The sequence below is a fragment of the Myodes glareolus genome, chromosome 19, assembly GCF_982192425.1.
Source record: "Myodes glareolus chromosome 19, mMyoGla1.1, whole genome shotgun sequence".
In the NCBI taxonomy this organism is placed as follows: domain Eukaryota; kingdom Metazoa; phylum Chordata; class Mammalia; order Rodentia; family Cricetidae; genus Myodes; species Myodes glareolus.
Window position 1 is genome coordinate 12,329,646 of NC_142044.1, and position 21,417 is coordinate 12,351,062.

General features: G+C 32.0%; 1 protein-coding gene across 1 annotated transcript in view; it reads right to left on the bottom strand.

Annotated features, from left to right (window-relative positions):
- Csmd3 (CUB and Sushi multiple domains 3) overlaps window positions 1-21,417 on the bottom strand; it is a 1,053,984-nt gene that overhangs the window by 92,486 nt on the left and 940,081 nt on the right. The window contains exons 39-45 of the mRNA XM_087898772.1: window positions 13,611-13,729; window positions 12,515-12,584; window positions 9,736-9,852; window positions 8,293-8,502; window positions 5,698-5,886; window positions 4,871-5,048; window positions 3,897-4,042 (exon numbers count right to left, since the gene is read on the bottom strand). Coding sequence (XP_087754898.1) covers window positions 3,897-4,042; window positions 4,871-5,048; window positions 5,698-5,886; window positions 8,293-8,502; window positions 9,736-9,852; window positions 12,515-12,584; window positions 13,611-13,729 — 1,029 coding nt within the window. The remainder of the gene's footprint in view (window positions 1-3,896; window positions 4,043-4,870; window positions 5,049-5,697; window positions 5,887-8,292; window positions 8,503-9,735; window positions 9,853-12,514; window positions 12,585-13,610; window positions 13,730-21,417) is intronic.

Here is a 21,417-nt window from a genome sequence, read left to right on the forward strand (position 1 = left end):
ATATATTGGGATCTACAACTTATTTTACACTCACACATGTGTAAAATACTCACACATGTGTATATATATATATATATACATACACACACACACATACATACATACATACACACAACCCATTTTAGTATCCACAATCTCTGTACACTTTGAAGATCTAAATAAGAAGCTTTTTATGAGTACTATTTTTCCTCACGCTGTCTCTCTGTCTATCTCTGTCTCTGAATTTGTCTGTGTGTCTGCCTATCTGTCTCTCTCTCTCAACTGCAATACAAGTATAGGTCATGCCTCTACCTTGTATAAGGCAAAGGGGTCGTGCATTTAAAGTTATGCTAAAATACTTTATATAAATGTGTCTTTATATCTGGAGAAGCATCTTTTAGGATAAAATCATTGCATGTGCTCTTTCCAAATACAGTATCAAATGTCTAGAAACCATGTCTTTAAAGGACAGCCATACAGATATTATTTGCAGAAAGCCGTCCCTAGGAGCCTGCAGATCGCTGGAGACAATACTTACACAACTTATTCAACAAGAGAAACAGAACTGGTGCTTATCTAGAGCCTTCACCCCCATGGACTAGTATTTTTGATTCTTGTTGGTAATCTCCACAGTACTGAAGGGAAAAAATAGACATTTCTATCTACCTTTCGAACTACAATGGTATCTTGCCTGCAAAAAATGTTAGAGTGGTGGTGTCATAGGCTTTAGGGGGGGATCAACCAATGTTTGGTTTGTCTTAAGAGATGAACCCAACACCAGATGCTGCTGGGATAAACAAGAACCTTAAACTGGATAGCTCAGTGACTAGGGAAAAAAAAAAACAACAATAACAAAAAAACTTGCTCTATTAAAGTAATACAGCACTAAAATGACTCCTAATAATACGTGAAATCTTGATTTGTCAAATTGATAAAGTAAACACATAATACCCAAGAAAACTAGCTTCTAGGACAGTGAAGGCATTTGTGCCTTTATAAACAATGCAATGTAAGGGAAAGAAATGATAGAGCAAACTGTTTTAATTTTAGCTTTATTAATTTAGGACTTTCTAGATTTTAATTAATATATATATAATATATTAATGTCTACATGTGTGTGCACCGAGTGTGTGCCTTGTACCTGCGCAGGTCAGAAAAGGGTGTTAGATTTCCTGGTACTGGAGTTGTGCTTGGTTATAAGCTGTCATGTGGTGCAAGAAATAAAACACAGGTCCCCTGAAATAACAATATTTGCTTTTAACCACTGAGGCATCTTTCCCACCCATCATTAATTAGCATAAAATAAAAAGGCGAATAATCACCTATCTTTTAATTTATTAAATAAAGAATCAAAATGGGACCATTAGGATGGCTTATGGTTTATGGCACCTGACATCAAGCTTGGTGACCTGAGTTTGTCTCAAGGATACTACAGATTAGAGAAAGAGAACCAAGTCTCACAAGTGATCCTCTCATCATCACACACATACATGCACACACATTCACACATGTACAAACACATGCACACGCAATGCACATGTACAAACACATGTACAAATTAAAAACACACAAAAGAATAAATAGCTATCAGAAAATAAATACACAAAAATAAAATCACCAAGAAAGTAACATTCAATGGCTATATGACCTCACTCGAAAAGCAGGAAATACTACATATAAACATAATGTTCATATATATATATATATATATATATATATATATATATGTGTGTGTGTGTGTGTGTGTGTGTGTGTGTGAACTGTATCATTAAAGTGTTAATTATTAATTTCTAAATGTATAAATCTAAGAATGGAAGGCAGGTTTCTAAGGAGACACAGATAAATAAGTAGTCCAGAATGTTTACATGAGAGGTGGAGATGTGATTTCATGATGGAAGCTCAAGAAGGAGTTTTGTCTTTCTTACAGTCAAGGACAGGAGTAATGTTCAGTGTCTTCAATGTATACAGCCTATTAATCTCATGACAAACTTCCAATACTAATCAAAGCAAAATGATAGCACTTCTTGACTTGTGCTATTTAAAATTATCAAGAGTGTGTATTTTTGGCTAGCAATGCCATATCTAATAATGCAAATAATTACATCAGATTCTATCCATTCAGCTTCTCATTTAACCTTTTCAGCAGTCCTACAAGATGCAGAGAGTGAGGTCAAAGACTATGCTACCCAATGTCAACTGGAAAAAAGTCACTAAGCACATAGCTGATTTATCTTACTTCATAAGTCACTATATTTCTATTATAAATACATTGTTCAGATTCTATCTGAAAACTCAAGCAAAACATGATTTATGAAGATATATGTATACACATTCATGTACATGTAAATCCACATTTGTATACTATGCTCATTCACATACACACATTTTGGCATCCCTGTGCTTCCCACGTATTTGCATGCTTGATATTTGCTCATTTGGCAATATCTTCCCTTTGACAGTGCCTTCAATTTCATAAGAATTTTGGAGTCTCCACAGGGTTGTCTTATGCACAATGACAGTCTATTAAGGAAGACTCCCTTCATATTCAGGAATAATTCTAAAAGGATAAATACATTCATAGAAATTTACCAAAAGAGTAAGTGTGCACAATATGATTCATTTGCCAATTAATTATTTCATGTTCACCCTTGGTGGTTCCTCAATTTTAGTTATCTAGCAAATAAAGTGTATATCATTTGAGTGACAGATTATGTCTATATGTTCCCAGAATCAGTGGTTGCTTTAGTAAAGTAAACAAAAGAGAAGTCTACAGATGTATCTGGAGAACATCCTACCTTCTAAGTAATAAAACTACAGTGAACATGCAGCCCTATGTTCAGGGTCACTATGGGGAAACTAGCTATATATCATCCAATTGGAAAACAAATGTTTAATTAAACAGCTCAAGGACCATGTAGTTAGTTATCAGTTTCTCCAGTCAGTGTGATTGTAGTGTCTTAAATGCAATCACATTTGATATATTTGGATTCTTCACAGCACAAACCGTAAGTGTGAAATATTTTATTACTTTGCATTAAACTATGAAAAATTAAACTGTATACTGATATAAAGGCCAAAGTGCTATTCATTGTCTCCTTTTCATAAAACTTTTACACATTTAATTTAGTAGATTATAGGTCCTATGAAATATTTTAGATTATTACAACAATATTTTGGAAAGACCATGTTTTTGTAAGACCATGGTCATAGTTCATAAAAATACTCAATTACTATAATTAAAGATTTGTTATTTGCAATGAATACAATTAGTCTGAAATACACAAATATAAAGTGTGATTTCTATGAAAAATATAGTAACTTTTCAAAAAGTGAATGCTCTGAAGGTAATACTCAGAACAATTGTGTATAACCAAATAAAACTGAGACTCTGTAAGTAATTTCTCAGGGCTGAAAGCTATGAACTTAATGATTTGGAATCATAATCTAAAAGTATAAGATTCTTGCACAGATACAGTTTCAAAACAAGAGTATAAATGGATGAGTAATGTGATCCAGAGCATAAAGATATTAGATGCTAATTTTAGAAAAATTCACAGCAGGTTGACTAGATTAAACATTTTCGTACAGAGAATCTATTGCTGTTTCCAAATTACAAGCTGTAAAATATGAACAGCTGGTTCTCTTTTATTGGTTTCCATGCAAAATGATTATTTTCCGCTGGGTAATTACTGGCTGATTTATTTCCTGTATTCATTTGCTCACACATTAATGTCCCTAAGTACTTAGAGGAGGTCATGGTTTGCCAGTAAATGTGTTTGAAATGCATAAGTTACACTGACAACTAAAGTGTCCGATTTTAATATATTTTCAACCATTAGATAAATATATATTACATTCAATTTTTCAGGACAATTTAAATGGTACAAATGCAGTAGAAACACTGAGATAATACCAACCATGATAACTGAGCACAAAAAAACCACTTGTCGTGAAGTCACTGTGGAATTTGATTAGAATTTGATTGGAAGTGCTGTATACTGATTCCAAAGCAGTATTGCCGCTGAACTGTCCAATCTGGGGTGAATTTTGGTCGGGACCATCCCTAATAGACAAAAGTTGGGAAGGAGAGAATGACACTGGTGTTTTATAGATTTTGAATAAAATTTAATAAAGGTATTATAATCACATGGCCTTACATTAAGAACAAAGCAAAACAAACCTTAACAAAAAAAAGTGATATTGGTAAGCCTACGCAAGTAATAATGTACTAAAATATGAAATGTAAAAACTACATGATTTACCTAATAAAATTTGCCATATTTATTGTAATCAATAAATGGACCTCAGTTTTTAACCAGCACTCAGCATAACGTATAGCTTGTGGTGTCTTCTGTTACTTTCTTTGACCACAACTGAGTGTCATAGACTGTTAAAATTAGCACTCCTACAATTCATGCAGTATTTCTGTCTGCCTGTGATTTACCCAAAGATTTCTTCATATTTTTGATAAAGTCGCTTCAAATGATGCAATAATAGTGTAATTACTTTACTGTATAATAAATTATTACAAGAATTTAATGACCATATAATACATTTATGATCTACAGAGAGGACTTTAAATTTCACCAGATTTTATGAATAGAGGACTTGGCTAAACATATTACGGTGATTGCCTGCCTTACACATTTTCTAATAATGACGTCAATTCTTTTTTCACTCGTGAGGCTTCTGATATTTTATAGGACAATATTCTAAAATCTGTTTATCATGTTTGTCTCTTTCTGCAAAAAAAAGCCATACTGCCTCCCCCAGTTAGCATGCTGTTTCAAATGTCAGATGGTAGTTTGTAATAAAAGAATTGTGATTTATTTTCATCTTGACCTAATTGCATTCATAATTTAATCAAGCAAAAGGAACATTACTGGCTTACCACACAGTAATGAAGTCATAGATGGGTTCTGTTTGAAGAACAGTAAAATTAATGTAGATTCCATTCCCCGGGGGAACTCTTACAAGCCAAAAGCAGTCTTGGAAGTTTGGATATTCATCAGGATAACCAGGAGAATAAATGGTACCATTCATTGCCGTTATATTCCCACCGCAAAGAGCTATGGGGAAAGATCCATAAACATTTTTTAAAATAACAAACTTGTGCTAGATAAATGGCACAGCTATCCGCAGTTATCGGACATCTGCATTATGTTAGTTGATGAGAATGTACAAAAAGGAGTCAGTTCTTAAAAATTCGTCTAAATGACGTCTGAGATTCATCTGCTGTCTTTGGTGATCACAAGGCTCACTAACCACTTCAAATACTGTGCATTAGTGCAATACAACTTTTCTCTCATATTATGCATGCATAATATGAGTATACATACTGCATTTCTTTTCTTTTTCACATTAATTTTATAGAATAGGAACTCAAATTAATTAGCTGCATCTTGATTCTTTGTTTACCATACTGATGTTAAAAATATAGCTTCCTTTCCCTTCCGGATACATTAAATAAGTTCTAAATTGACTGAAAATTAATAGATTTTGTTGCTACTCTCACTGGCATGTTAATATTGCCATATAATAATTCATATAATATATATTCAATTGTTTGTTGTTTACCATTTGTCTGTTATTAGAAATCCCTTAACTAAAGGCAAAACTATGCTATCATGCTTTAGAGAGTAAGCAAATAAGAATGTCCCCAAAAGTACTGCTAAGAAATGACATCATCTAGAAGAAAACTTTTGTTTCAAAGCATACCTTCACACCTTGGAAGTGGATGGTTCCAATTCCGACTGACGCCATGAAGACACGTGAGAGCTGAGCTGCCAATCAGTGTGTATCCTGGGAAACATTCAAATGAAATGGTTTGGCCCACAGTGAAATCATTTCCAATTACAAACCCATTTCGAAATGGGCGAGGATCAGGACAGCTTTGCAACTGGTAGGCTAGAAAATAAAAGTGAGAAAAAAGGGCATTTATCTTTTCTGAATTTCAAAGACCACAAATGGGTACTATTTGTAACTTTGCAATCAATAGGGTACTGCTCATGGTTAGTTATTATATAAATACTAATTAGAACTATGGAAAAGGATGTCAGAGACAGTGTAATGAGAATTTTTTCTCATACATATAATTTTCATATTTAAGATGATAATTCATGAAAATGCATCACTGCCTTACCCACTGGTGCAATTTATCTAAATTATGAACATGAATAGAGATACAAGCTCTTCTTACAGCTACAATTTTAATCAAACATATTATGATTCCCTAAATAGAATGCAATTGCTTCTTGGTTGTGCCACTTGTACATAGAATAGAATAACTACATACATGTAAGCCTAATTCTTAGTCTTTTGAATTTTAAAATAGTTTCTCTGAAGTTTCTATGCTGAACTGTATATTTTGATTATTGTGAGCTATTTAATGCTGAAATATATTTGTTCCTTTGCTTTTCTCTTGCATAAGATAATATTGGTCTTTTGCTTGTTTTTGACCAAAGAGCTTCTCCCATCTCCTTTCATACAGTGGGTACTTTGTAAGCAGGATTTGATACATCTTGTGCTTATGAACTGTATTATTAAAACTATTTGAAACTTTATCTTTAATAGTTTTCAGTACTAACACAGCATCCATCAATAATATAACATTCAGGGACTTCAACATGCTTGTTGTCTACATCAGGTACTCTTTTGGGACATATATGTGCATGCTTCCTTTATCTCCTAATATGACTACAACATGCTTATATTAAGTTAAATAACTTCTGCAAAATTGTTCAGGACTGGTGTAGGAAGTAGTTCTGTATATTTGTTGCTTTTATTCGTTGATGAATAAAGAAGCTGCTTTCGTCCAATGGCTTAACAGATTATAGCCAGGCTGAAGGAGATACAGAAAGAGAGTAGGTGGAGTCAAAGGATGCCATGTAGCCACCAGAGGGCAAAGACGTAAGACACCACTTGGAACCTTGCCAGTAGGCCATGACCCGAGTGGTAAAATATAAAATAATGGAAATGGGCTAATTCTAGTTGTAAGAGTTACGTAGCATTACCCTTAAGCTATCAGCCAAACATTATTGAAAATAATATAGTTTCTGAGTGATTATTTTCAGTCTGGTCAGCCGGGAATGAACAAGTGGCCTCCATACTACAGATTGGTGCTCCAACATGTGCTAGCTAAATCCATATAAAACCTGAGAGAACTTGGAATGGAATTCTACACGCTAAAATACAAATTTTAGCCTAGTTTTTGTTGTTGTTGTTGTTCAGATGGGCTCTACTTGCTGCGGAAAGCTGCAGCTCAGAAAGACTACACAGTTTCAAAATATTGGTCTCCTGGTTTAGTGGCACAACTGGCACAAAGCAGTCTTAGTCTTAGTAACTAAGCACTTAACATTTTAAAAAGCGCTCCTGTACAGAAAAAGATTTTAGATACACAATAGGACAGATTCAGACATAAATAAACCTCTAAACGAGACACAGCATATTTAAAAAAATGAACATAGGCTTGGGAAAGAGAAGAAAAAGTAGAGAGTTATTAAAAAAAGCAAGTGTTTTTTAAAAAAAATAAAACAAAGTCTCTAAAAAAAGACAGAGTAAACTTGTAGAAAAGTAATAGAAAAAGAAAAATAAGTCACATAAAGATGGAATATACACAAAGAGTCTAGATTATATATATTTTATATATATATATAATTGTAATCTGTATTTTTTACTGTAAAGGAGCTAAGTACAGAAATCCTGTTTACTTAAGTAATATTATATCCTTCTGGAGTCTCATATGGAATTGAAGAATAGATAGTTATAATTTCCTTAGTTATGATAAAAGATAAAGAAGATATAAACGTTGTGACTGTAATTTTGCTTGATAACTGTTTTGTTGTATATAATTTTACTATGTTAAAGTTAAAACTTTCTTTTTTATTTAAATAGAAAATCGGAAATGTTGTCAGAAGTCCTTCTGTATATGTGCTGCTTTTATTGGTTAACGAATAAAGATGCTTCTTTTGGTCAATGACTTAACAGAATATAGCCAGTCTGAAAGAAATAGAGAGACAGAGTAGGCAAAGTCAAGGGATGTAAAGCACAAGTTGGAACCCTACCATAGGCCATGAGCCTCGTGGTAAAAATATAAAATAATGAAAGTGCGTTAATTCTATTTGTAAGAGCTCGCTAGCAATATGCTTAAGCTATTGGTCATACAGTATTGCAAATAATATAGATTCTGAGTGATTATTTCAAATCTGGGCAGCCTGGAATGAACAAGTGGTCTCCATACCACAGAGGACTTTGCACATGCTCACCCACGCTGCTGCCACTGAACTACCTTTCATGTTTTATCAAACATCTTACCTTGATACACAATATGAAATCCCTGTTTGTTCTGTGAATAGTCACTGTGAAAATACAAGCTGGTTTCGTGGGTTGTGCTAAACAGGGAAGATGGTATTTGAGGACCACTGAGTCGGCCAATGACAGTACTAGTTTCTGAGGATCCGCTCCGTACTTCCAAGTAATCATGTATAGTTTCTGTAGAAAAATTTACAAACTGGAGATGTACACCTAAGGAAGGAAGAGCAAACACAATGCTATTTGGAATTATTGCACACATGTATAAACAGAAACAGGCACACAAGTTTGCATTCATGTGCTTAGATATGTTTGCACTTATATCAGAAGGTATATTTAAAAGATTTGTACATGGTGACACATGCTTGTAACACATGGGAGGGGGAGACTGCAGGAGAAGGAGTGCCAGGCTCCCTAGGCTGTACAGCGAGTACAATGCCAGCTGAGGCTACATGAGACAGTCATAAAAATAAACAACAGATCAGAACTCTGTTTTGCTGTAAACCCCAATGTCTTAGCTTTGCCAAATTTCTTCAGTGAGTACATGCTCATCCTAGGCTTCTCAGACTTGATAAACATTAAATCCAAATGCTAGATATGCTATATTACTTTGTAAGTGTAAATTCTGACTTAATTGCAAAGATAATGTGACAAATTCAATAATTTCCAGAAACAAAAACTTTATCTGTTTACTACCTTCTTATAATATTAGGAAATAATTAACAAAAATAATGTCACATGAACTCTATGTTAGCTTTATCCACAATGCATGTTCCCAACTCAGACTACTTGCACATACTCAGCATATTTATATAGTCACGCTCACTCTAGAAACAATACCAATGAAATAACATCTATATTTCAAAAGGTTATATGTATTTCCATAGACAATGTAGTATTAATCACAAAAATCAAGAAGTGGAATCAATCTATTATTTTAGTGGACCATGAATTGCTAAAGAAAATGTTCTGTGTATATACACAGACAAATATTGTTTGTGAAAAAGAAAGGAATTCATGTCACTTTAGCAACACAGACACGAGATTTGATTGTTTAGAATGTGAAATTTATTATTTCTTAAAATTGCAACTGCTACTGCTCTCAAAATAACAAATAAACAAAGCCTTACAATTAATGACATAACACACCTCAACTTGATTATCCTTCCCATTCCACAATGCATTCATAAATGAAACAAAATTTCATATATGTATTTGTGTATCAATTAAAAAATAGGAGATAAAAGAGCACCCGTGTATATTTACTTATTCTAATAATTCAAGTAAAATATATTTTGTCAAATCAAAAATTATTAAAATTATATTCCCAATAAACATAATTTAATATTTTATTATTTTGAATACTTCACATGCTCTTATTGGACATATAATGCATTAAGGATGCATTAATAAATAATGAAACTTCTTTCATATTCTTATATATACCAAAGCCGATGGGCAGCTTTATTGTCCATGTGCAATCTAAGCTGCTCGGATAGTTTCCAGGAAAACCAGGACTGAGGATCACACCACTGAAATCTGACAGGGCTCCACCACACTGAGCTGCAAAAGAACAGAATTCTCATGTAACACAGCATTACGGGATATATTTCTGTAAGAAAAAGGTATTGAATTTATTTTAAGTCTTCAAAAAGGAACTAAGATAACACCATTTGATAAAATTAAATATAGTCCCAATTCTAGCAATTGCTAGTTAATTGTTAAATCACTATTCTAGAACAGTACAAAAGACATAATTACTCAGGAAAAATAAAGGGCAGCTTAAGTCAATGATTGTTCAGCAGGTAACAGTTCTCATGCAATGAATACACAAGAGAAAGGACATGTTCCTTCTAGTGGTGGAAAGCTAGCAGACAGCTTATTTTTCTTTCTTAAGTGCATCGACTGCTGTTTTGAGTCATTCTAAAGATGAAGTAATTTATACTAAAAGCCAACAGTTAGAGTTGTCAGAACCCTATAAAACCTTCTTTCTCCTGTTTGTAAGAAAGCTCGATAAAGAACATTAAGAAAACTATTGGCTTCATTTTATCCTAAAAGAATCAAGACAAATGAACAAAGAAATATAAACAACAGTGAAAGCCACATATATTTGAAAGTTTAGTCAGGTACAACAGAGAAGCTTATGTTGTGCTGTATCTAGTGGAACATTATTAAATTGTATGTTGCTAATTTAATTTTGTACATAGGGTAGATACAATTATTTATTGTATATTGAAAAATATTTTCATCTAGGAAGCATTCCTACTGTTAATGAACAGACTTACCACACCTTCTTGGTGGACATATAAATACAAGACTGTCATTTGTTGTATAAGAAATCAAATTTAATGGTTATTACCTGAATACTTATAATTTCTATTTAAGATTTTTCAAATTTGTATTGTATTTCATAAACAACAATCCATAAGAGGTTTTATCTAGGTGTGATGTTTAGTGACTAGTCTGACATGTGTACTCCAACATACATAGTCTCTTTCTCTTTCAATCTCTATACGTATGTATGTATACAGCCAACGTGTTTATAAACTCTTCTATCAAAAGTATATCACAATTAAGTTCTAAAATTATTTTCTTCCATTCAACGGTCAGTTAGTTCATTGACTATTAAATTAAATCAAATTTTAACACTATGGTGAAAAGTTAACTGAGCAGCTTGGCTTCTGGACTGTAATGGAAGATGAGCAGATGTCTCATGCTTCTGTTCTGACTTTCCCACCATGGTAGACTGTGGGTCCAGAAACTGTAAACTAAATAAACCTTCTCTCCCTTAAATTTTACCAGAATAACAAGAAAATTAACAAGACATTGTTCATTGACTTTCTAATTTTGGCCAGTATTTCATTTAAAATACTTTAATTTTCTGTCATTTAGAACCCAAATATATTATGTAAAATACAAAACAGTAAAAAGAGAAATATAAAAAGAAAAACTGCCCTCAAATACACCACTCACAAATAAAATTTTTAATTCGTGGATTGTTTTCCTTAGCTCAAGTATTACTATGTCTATATGGTGACGATAGCATTACACTGTGAATTCTTTTCATATATCTATATATGATTAATTTCTTGCTAGTCAGTAAACCATCGTATTTATTATATTTTTTAAAGCAGCACATAACTATTTTGAAAACCTTAACTTGTATTCCACTGCAATGGCTACCACTAAGTTCATAATGTAAGTTTAGTGTGGAGCTGAACACTTTAAACACATTCTACCCGTTATCCTTAAAATTAACCTGTGAGGCAAACATTGCTTCAGCAGGTGACAAACAGAAACTCAAAGAATAAGACTTTTTAAAGCTATTATGCAGTGAACTGACTTTTGAATACACTAATGTTGTATATTAAAGTATGGTAAGTATTGTTCTTTAAAAGGCGGGTGTGTTCCCTGGCAGGCTTGCAGAGCAGCTGCTAGTCCGACAAGGATGGCTGTGAGTCCCTGCAAGATCTCCAGGGTGGCAGGCTGGTCCCGCCATGCAGCGGGCGAGTCATGCAGGTGGGTACAGCGGATAAAAGGCTTACAGGACATAGTAAATAGCCGTAAGGCTAAAAATAAGCTAAATATTTATTACTTAAAGAAGAGGGAGACATTTATTACTTAAAAAAGAGGGAGACAGAGAGACATGGAGAGAAACATAGGGAGAGACAGAGACACGTGTGCACACGCCAAGAGACAGGGGACAGAAGAGAAAGAGTTAAGATGGCAACGAGGGAGGTCAGAAGTGGCTGGGAGTGGGCTTGGTTAGCCCTTAAAGGGACCAGAACATAAGGAATAACAGTAAGTATCCCATGTGATTTCAAATAATTTCAGCATATACACTGAAGTTTAAACTTTGTACTTTAACTTTATTTAAAGTATTGTCACTATATAATGCTGCTTTGTTTGGTTCTTTATTTTACTTGTTTGATAGCTAGCAATAGAATATTCACTTATTATTCTGAGGTGTTTAATATTTTATGTAATATTAAAAAATGAAAAAGAATAAAAGCAAATGTATTCTACTAATATCTATATTTACTCACCCATTGATGTGTAATTAAGTTTAAAAGTCACAAAATTTTAAAATTAGAAAAGAAAACAGTATATATCAAAATAACCATTCCTTAAAAGACAGAAAAATCAAAATAAATTAGAACATGGATTATAAAGTGAATACTTTTACTTTGAGAAAACATAAAAATTCTGTAGTCTTTTCATTTACCTAAACAAATAGGGATTGGGTAATTCCATCTTCTTACAGGTCCAGGCATACACGTGATGTGAGAATGACCCTACAAAAATGAAACAATAAAGTTCAGTACACACTTACCAAAGATTGAATGAGATGTAGCATATCGAATGATTAATGTAATGTCTACATGGAGAAACATGGAGATTCTGTCATTTTATATCTGTGAGCTTTAGAACTGCTTGAAAAAGGTAATTTTACATACATGGAATAAAATTTGAATTAAAAACTGTAAAGTCTTGATAGAAAGAACAGTACATCATGTAAGCACAGAATTGTGGTTTTCATATTCTTCTATGCAAGGCTGGTCTACTGTCAGCAAACTAGTTGAAACAACTGAGGGAATGTTACTTTGCAACACATTGGTCAAATATGAATGATGAGACACAGAAAAAAAGTGACATACTTATTTTATAAAATCATCTTAAAACTTTAAATATGAAATCATATTTTTTTAAAAATGTGAAATTCCTAAAACTCTTTTGCTATTTAAGAGATTAAGAAATATTAATTCAATTTCTTTTATTTAAGAAATATAATTAAATATTTATTCTCTAAGAAATTTGATTGTTTAGAATGTGAAATTTATTATTTTCTTTAATTTTGAAAATTAATTTTGCCAAAATTTATGGTCATTATCAATAGACCATCTACATGAGTTCTGAAGAAAAGCAATATTCATAAAATAAGTTTCAGTAAATACATGAAACTGTAGTTCTTTGGGAAGGAAATTTTGATGAATGTTCAGTAATTTTTGGAATTTTATGAGATTTTTTTAAAAGTTCTAACCATCCAGCTGCCACAATTCAGGATAGATTTATAAAACAAATTAAATATTTAATTCACTTTATCAACTTATATTTTTTACTCAAACAAAAATAACCTAGTTCATTCCAGAAATTTCTACGATTCTACATATGAATTGAACACTGTTTAAAATCAATCAACGCAGCTACAAATCAAGATTATGTCAAAACCTATGGATTGGCAATCACTGGCTCATTGAAATATTCAAAAGTCAATAGGAAGATGAAATTTTGATAAGACATGGGTTTTTTAACTGTTTTACCTGAAGGGAGTAGCCTTGATCACATTGGAAGGACACCACATCACCAACCATATATCTGTCTCCAACTTTGATTCCACTGCTTGGAGTTTGTGGCTCAGGACAAGAATCCAAACCAATTGCTATGATTATTTAATGAGAATAATATAAATAACTTTCATGTGATGCTTATTTCAATTATGCATATTAAGTTACCTAAATTGTACACAGATACAAATAATTCTTATTTTATCTTACTATTCAAAACTATTTTAACATTAAATATTCTTTGATCATATGCGTCTTCTCTCCCAAGTTCTTCTAGATGTTGTCCCCCAATTTTTCCTGTTTCCAAAAATAAACAAACACCTACTACACAAATCCCACAAAAACAAGAAAACAAATAAAATTGCATTAAAAAAACAATAGAATAACAAACTCTAACCAAATAAAAGCTCACAAAAAAAAAAAACTTGTGGACTCCATTATATGTTGTTCATCTACTCCTTAACATGAAAATTGTCCTGGTGGGTTAATATACCAGTGTTATTCTATTTGAGAAAGTTAATTTTCCCTCTCACAACTGGTAAAACTAACAGGTAAGGGACGGGGTTAAGTAGGAAAAAGCATTTGAGGCAAGCCTGGCCTACATACTGACATAGTAAGTTCCAGGATAGCCAAGGATACACAGAGAAACCCTGTTTTATATATATATATATATATATATATATATATATATATATATATATAATACATATATGAAATAAATATGTATGTGAAATACATATGAGATATATATGAGAAAAACATGTATAATATATATATATATATTGTCCAATGATACTTGAACATCAAAAGACCAGAATCCCGGCTATGAGATAGCATCTTCAATAAATAAGAAAGAAATTATGAAATTTGAAAAATATGACCACATCAATAAAACATTCAAAGGGACAAAACCAGTTGACATGCCAAAGTGGATTGGGAAAATCATACATGTCCCTCCCTTACATTAAGAACTGTAGGCAATTAATGGTTGCTGAAAAGAAATTGAATTCAATTTTACGAGTGATGAACACCATGATAGGTTATGCAATCATGAGTCATCAGCCTGAAACTATGAGAAACACCAACTGGACTAGATGGCTATATTTACATACATTAGTATTTACTCTTTTGTGTAAATAGCAATAAATAAGGGTGACATCATGAATTTGTAAGGGAGTTGGGGATATGCAGTCCTTGGAAGTGGAAGATGGAAGAGTAGAAAAGAAGTAAATAAAGTATGCACACATGAAATTCTGAAAAAATAGAGCTATTTTCATGCATATTCGTTAAAATACTTTGTTGTTATTTGCCCTTTATTTCCTTTCCCTATTCCTCTCCCACACTACTAGACTCTACCTCCCACCAAAGTCCTTCTCTTGTACTTCCATGACACATATTGAGGAAGGCTTTCTTGCTTCTGCCTGCCCACACAATTCTTCAGAAACATTAACTCACAAAGAAGAAAACCATGTGTCTCATTGAGATCTCAAATCACTAAAAAAAACCAAGTTTTTTTTAATTCAAAGAATTAAATAATGGCATAATTCCAATAGTCTCATTATATTTATTGAACATTTACTTTTAAATATAAAAATGTAAAAACATAAAATATGGAAAACCTTATCCTGAAGTTAGTTTTCTAAAAATTTTATAATTTATTTTAATTATTCACAAATACTTTTCAAAAATATAAGATAGTAATCCATTTTTATCTTCCATAAACCATTGTTTAGTGTTTATTTCTTCATAGCTCATACTGGAGAACTAATCCAATGCATAATTAAATGGGTTAGAAGAATAGTCACCAAATATACATACATATATTAAACAACTATTTTAGCAATAAAAGTAAAAAGCAAAGGATAACAATATTTCTGTAGCACCTCGTCTCTACTAACCATGTTTCTTGATGGTAGATGGGCTTATGGTGTCAACACCCACACTTCTAATGCTGAATAAATAATTGTGCAATTCTCTAATATTTATCTCTAATTGGTTGACTGAATCTCCAAGGGAGAGGTTAGTAAATTTGAGCACACATTCAGGACCAATGCTGTGCATGCAAAAAGAGTAGAAGAATGGGGAAGGGACTGTTCTTATCTTGATTATTTTGCAATAAAATTAAATATCTAATGTTTAAAATGGAAGGCATTTTATTTACTATCACAGAAGTCAGTTCAGAAGGCACTGTGCTTCATTAAGGAAATAAAATGACCAAGAGAGTTGAAACAACGGCACCGAGGAGCAATACTAAGACCAAAATTTGAACATGTATTTGAGATATTCCTGAATCTGATAACGGGAGTGTTTAGCCAGTATCCCTATGCCCAATGCCATATTTTTGACCTTTGAGCAATCTTGTATTTATTGTATATGTCTAGAATTACCAAGTTGCCATCCGATTGTGACATACTTAAAAATCTTGATGCATTTAACACTTCCATTCTCTATTAGTGTTTTTAGATCCTAAACGATAGAAGTCTTGTGTTTTCTTAGCTGATTTAATACCATTTAACAAGATTTAGACATTAAAATTATCTTTTATTTTCAGCCATTTTCATTCATTATTTAATCAGCAAGTGGGTTTTGATTTAAACATATGTAACGTGTCAGCATGATTTAACTTCTCTTTGGTACTTCCTTAGTATTTTTGGAAATAAATTCATTATTCTGCAGAATTTAGGATGTCCCTTTGATCATTCTTTCTATGAGCATCAAATATCGTGCACCTTCATTTTTTTCCTTTCTTTTCCATGAAACACCCATTTATAAGTCATGTATTCTGAAATCTATCAATATGCAGACACAGTCATTTTCTTTTCTGGGGGTAGGATGAGTAAGCGATCTGACAGCAAAACAGCAGAACATTAAGACCCGCGTGGGAAAACGAAGCGCTGCAAAATATTTAGGAATCTGACAAAATGGTAGCAAAAGTATTTTAACATTAAAAATGGATAAACACTCTACCTATTAAATCATGGAAGTTTTTATTTAACCATTCTTATATAAATATATTCATAGAAAAAAATGATCAAAGAAATTGTACCAAATCAGGCAATCTGATCCACGAATATCAGAATCCTCGTGTTTGAATTTGTTTGTAATGTAAATTTAAATTTTAAAAAATACATGTGAATTTTAAATAATCTTCTATATTAAAGTATCATGTTTAAAAATGCCTTATCTAGTGCATAAAATAAATAATTAGAACTTAAGTCAAGAGCTTACTTAAATTCTTTTTAAATGTTTAATATGAAAATAATAAAATACAAAATATATGAATTATGTTTCTGTGTTTTCAGGTTATCTATAGCAACATGAACAATTTTTACATATCATAAAAGAGAATAATACACAAATTAATACCATTAGAGAAGATTAGGGTCAAAGTTCATCTTCTCTTCTATATTTATAAATCATATTAAATTGCACAAAATAGTCCTTTTGAACTTGATTCAGGGAAGACAGTTATGTAGACTAATCAGGGTATCAGATAAGACAGGAACACCAGTGGTCAATTTTTTAAATATGCAGTAAAATAATTTATAATATCTGGTAATCCTTTTAAGATTTTTTCCATATTTATTCATTCAAATAAAATTCCCAATTGCTTAAATATTCACTCAAAATATTTCCATGAAGAATTGCACTTCATTTAGTGAGACAATAAAGTCAAGAGGGTATTTATAGGAATGCCAAAGGAAAAAGGAATTTTTGTCAAAAATGTTGGCAATACTAGAAGTTTCCCTTCCAGTAAATGAAGGTTAAACAACTGATTAACGGTGGCAGTAAAACAATTGAGACCTTTTAAGCTTCCTGAATGGAATTCTGTGTCTTTGGCATTAACAACCCTCTTTGGATAAATCTTGTTTTAATGGAATTGGATCAATTAGTCTTCTGTTTTATTATAAAACAAATAAATGGATTCAAGATCAAATTCATATTTTTTAAAAATATTCACAATTATTTTTGTTCTGAGTCATTAGTAATGGTTATCAGGACTATACAAGTCAAGCTCTCATTTTGTCAATTTGTAAGGATATACATACATATATATATATATATATATATATATATATATATATATATATATAACAATCAATCTCTCGCCAAATAAATGCCTGGTGAGAGAGTGTGGTTTGATGTTAAAAAATTAAAGGTTGGAGGTGTACAGTGTAAAATAGTAAGTAAATTTAGATCTTTTTAGATCTTTTTTCAGGAATTATTTTAAGAGTAACATATCCAAAGAGTGCTGAAAGTTATTAATTGTGTATGTGTGTGTGTGTGTGTGTGTGTGTGTATGTGTTTAGGCATAGAGGTGAGAATGTTGATTTGAATTTTCGACAATCTTATTAAGGAGTTTTCCTGTTATTATGTGTGTATATTTTTTTACAAATAAATACATTTCATGTGACCCTCTAGGAATATGTAAATAAAAATGAAAAAATATGTTAAGCAAAGATCACATGAAGTACAAGTGTTTAATATCCTTGCACATTGTATTATCTCCAAATGAGAGGTTTCCTCATATCCAGGCAGTAAAATTGTAGCTTGCTTTATAGTAACTGAACCCAGGAACAGCAGTATTAAGTTGCGACTAATTTTTTTATAGAATCAAGTAAAACTATAAAGTATCCCCAAAACAGAGACAGTCAACAAGATTAACTGGAAATAAATTTTAATCAAAAGCCAAATAGAGAAGATAAAGTATGATTAATGTGTAAGGGTTTTATAGGTTAAGGAATAAAATGTGTTCATAAAGATTAATTATCCTCATTTCATGGGATACATTCAGTCACAGTAGCAATGAAAATTAGAATGACAAATTTTAGTAATATGATTTGGGTGGGGAATGTTTCTACATTTAATACTTTATGAGATGTGAGTTACAACAACAAAATTAGTGTGAGTAAAAAGATAATTAATCCTAAAATCCCTGTTTTTCTCACATAATCAATTATGTAATTAGCTCAAGGGAAGAAAGCATTTTAGTTGTTGTAAAAGTAAACTCATTAAGCCTAATGCATGAAGTCATAAGCAAACTACTTAGGGACAGAGAGCAATAACATGATAGTGCTGAGACAAAGCTCGATGATAAGACAGAGTCAAATAGATAATTTCAGGACATTTAGAATTTGAGGTAGTATTTTTGTAATTTTAGGTATTCAGTCTAGCCCTACACTTACTAAAAATGGTAGAGAGACACCTACAGACCACCCTGCTTTCCCAGTATTTCAGAACAACTTTATTATTGGTGAGTAGCAGAGCAAATTGTATTTATTACATGGGTTCTACCTGTGTCTACCTAGAAGACTGTGTTCTTGGATCTTGGGAGACATCTAAAGTCCCACAAAGGACTTATAGGCTTTCTTTCATTGGAGTATATGGCTCCTCCTTATAAAATGTGTGTGTTATACATTAAGAACAGATATATGATCACTAAATTATAGATACTACAAAGATCAGCAAAGAATTTTGCACTAGCAAATTTTGAGGTTTTCACTACAGAAGTTAAAACTACATGGTTAGGTTTTTCTAGATAGTTTTGATGCTCATGTGAACAGAATTGCTTCTCTGTCCTTTTCACATGTATGTTGTTGGTACATAGAAGAGCTTCTAATACTTGGAAGGAGAATTTTCTTATCCTCTCACTTTATTAAAAGTGTTCATTGTTTCTAGTTTCCCAATAGAATTTCAAGAATTTCATATAAATAAGAGATTATCTAGATAGATATAGAGAGATAATATATACAATATTTATTTATAGATTTTATATAGTATATATAGAGAGATCATATATATATGCATACATATATGCCAGCCCTCTGCAAATATGAATAATTTGACTTGTTTTTGTATATGTTCCCTTTTTCTTCTCTTGTCTCATTGCTTTTGTTAGTACTTTAATCACTACACTAAAGGTGTAAAAGCAGTGGACAGCCCTGTCTCATTCATGATTTCAATGATATAGTTTAAATTTTCTCGAAACTGGTGTAGTGGTGCATACTTTTAATTCCAGCATTCAGGAATAGGAAGATGGATCTCTGTAACTTCTTGACCAACCTGGCCTACATAGTAAGTTTGATGATAGCCAGAGCTACACAGTAAGACCTTGTCTCAAAACCAAAACAAAGCAAACACCCACGAATTTTTATCCATTTAAGATCATGTTGTCCCAGGATCTGTCATATATAGTCTTTATTAAATATATGCCTGAAGAAGTTTAAAGAAATAACATATGTTTATTAAAATCATGTAAACACTTTAAACACCAACTAGAAATAAAGATGTTTTCTAAAAATCAAAGTAATCGAACAACCAAAATTGAAAATTCTCAAATGGAGAAGACCCCAAATAATTATGCATTTAATGACAACCCATAAATTAAATATATTTTTTGCATCATATGTGGTTATCAAAGATTCATAATTATAACCATGACACCATTTATTTTAAACGAAGCAAAAAACCAGTATAACAACAGAAAGCAAAAGCTGTAAATTCAATAAATGATTTTTATCATCCAGTATTGTAAAAAACAGAAAGATTAAAAAAAAGACTACCAGTGTCTGTGCCTGACTTAAAAGAATTTAATCCATCCACCATAATCTCTATGAAAGCTGAACAACAGCCCCTATGCAAAGAGGAATGCAGTTCATGCTAACACAAGGTAGTCAAAGCCATAAAATGCCAAAATACAAACCAATGATCTTGACTAACACTATCATGTTTCCTTTTGAAGAAAAAATTACATATAGCCCAAAAATCTTATTTATTTGGTTTAGTTTTGTTATATCAACCCATTATGATTTCCTTCTTTATACCAGTCTTCTTCCTGTTCACAAATACTATTTTTCTTAACAAAAGAAGAAACTGACTATTTTTCTGAGTTTTAATATTATATATTCACAAATTGTGTCAGTAATATTTTTCAAAAAGTATCAAAATTTCAAAAAATTTTAAATTTGTAAATGAGGTAAATTTTCATTGAGAAGTTTGTATATATTATCACACATTTTAACACTGTGATTTTGCAAACCCTGATAACTCAACTATTTGTAAATCTTTATAATATTTAAAGAGAATAACTTTTGAAGCATGATTAAAATTGTTAGTCGACCCACTGAAAGGTGTGAGGTCTACATAGATTTTTTTTAAATCAGTCCCTAAGAGCTAAAACTCAGTGGAAAAAGAAAGTCCAGCTAAACAGGTGAATCACATAAACTATGGATATAGGAAGTGCAATATTATGAAATAAAAACCAAAACAGAAGGTGGGAATCCAAAGAAACCAACTCTTTAGAACTGGCTATAGGCTGTTTCTGTTCACCTCACATTAATCTGCCCTACCAAGATTTAATTTGCATATCACAATACTGCCTTGAGAGCAGAGTTTCCGTCATGAAGGGGCAACCTGCATCAGACTCCTTCTACATGCTATGCATTGCTCAATTTCTAAATTGAGACAGTCTTTCAGAAATGCAAAACAGTTTACTCTCCAAGAAGCCCTTCAATGGACTTTCTCTGTCTATGTGAGAGAATATTTTCTAAATGCTTAAGGTTTTAACTGAATCTTATAGATTATAAAGTACTAATTAGGGTCTGGAGAGTTGGCTCAGCAGTTAAGACCCCTGATGCTCTTCCAGAGGACCTGTATCCATTTACCAGCACCTAACATAGTGGCACAAAACCATCTGTAAAAATCTGATACCCTCTTCTGGCATCACAACTAGTGAACAGACCTGCAGACAAAACATCCATATACATAAAATAAAATTTAAAAA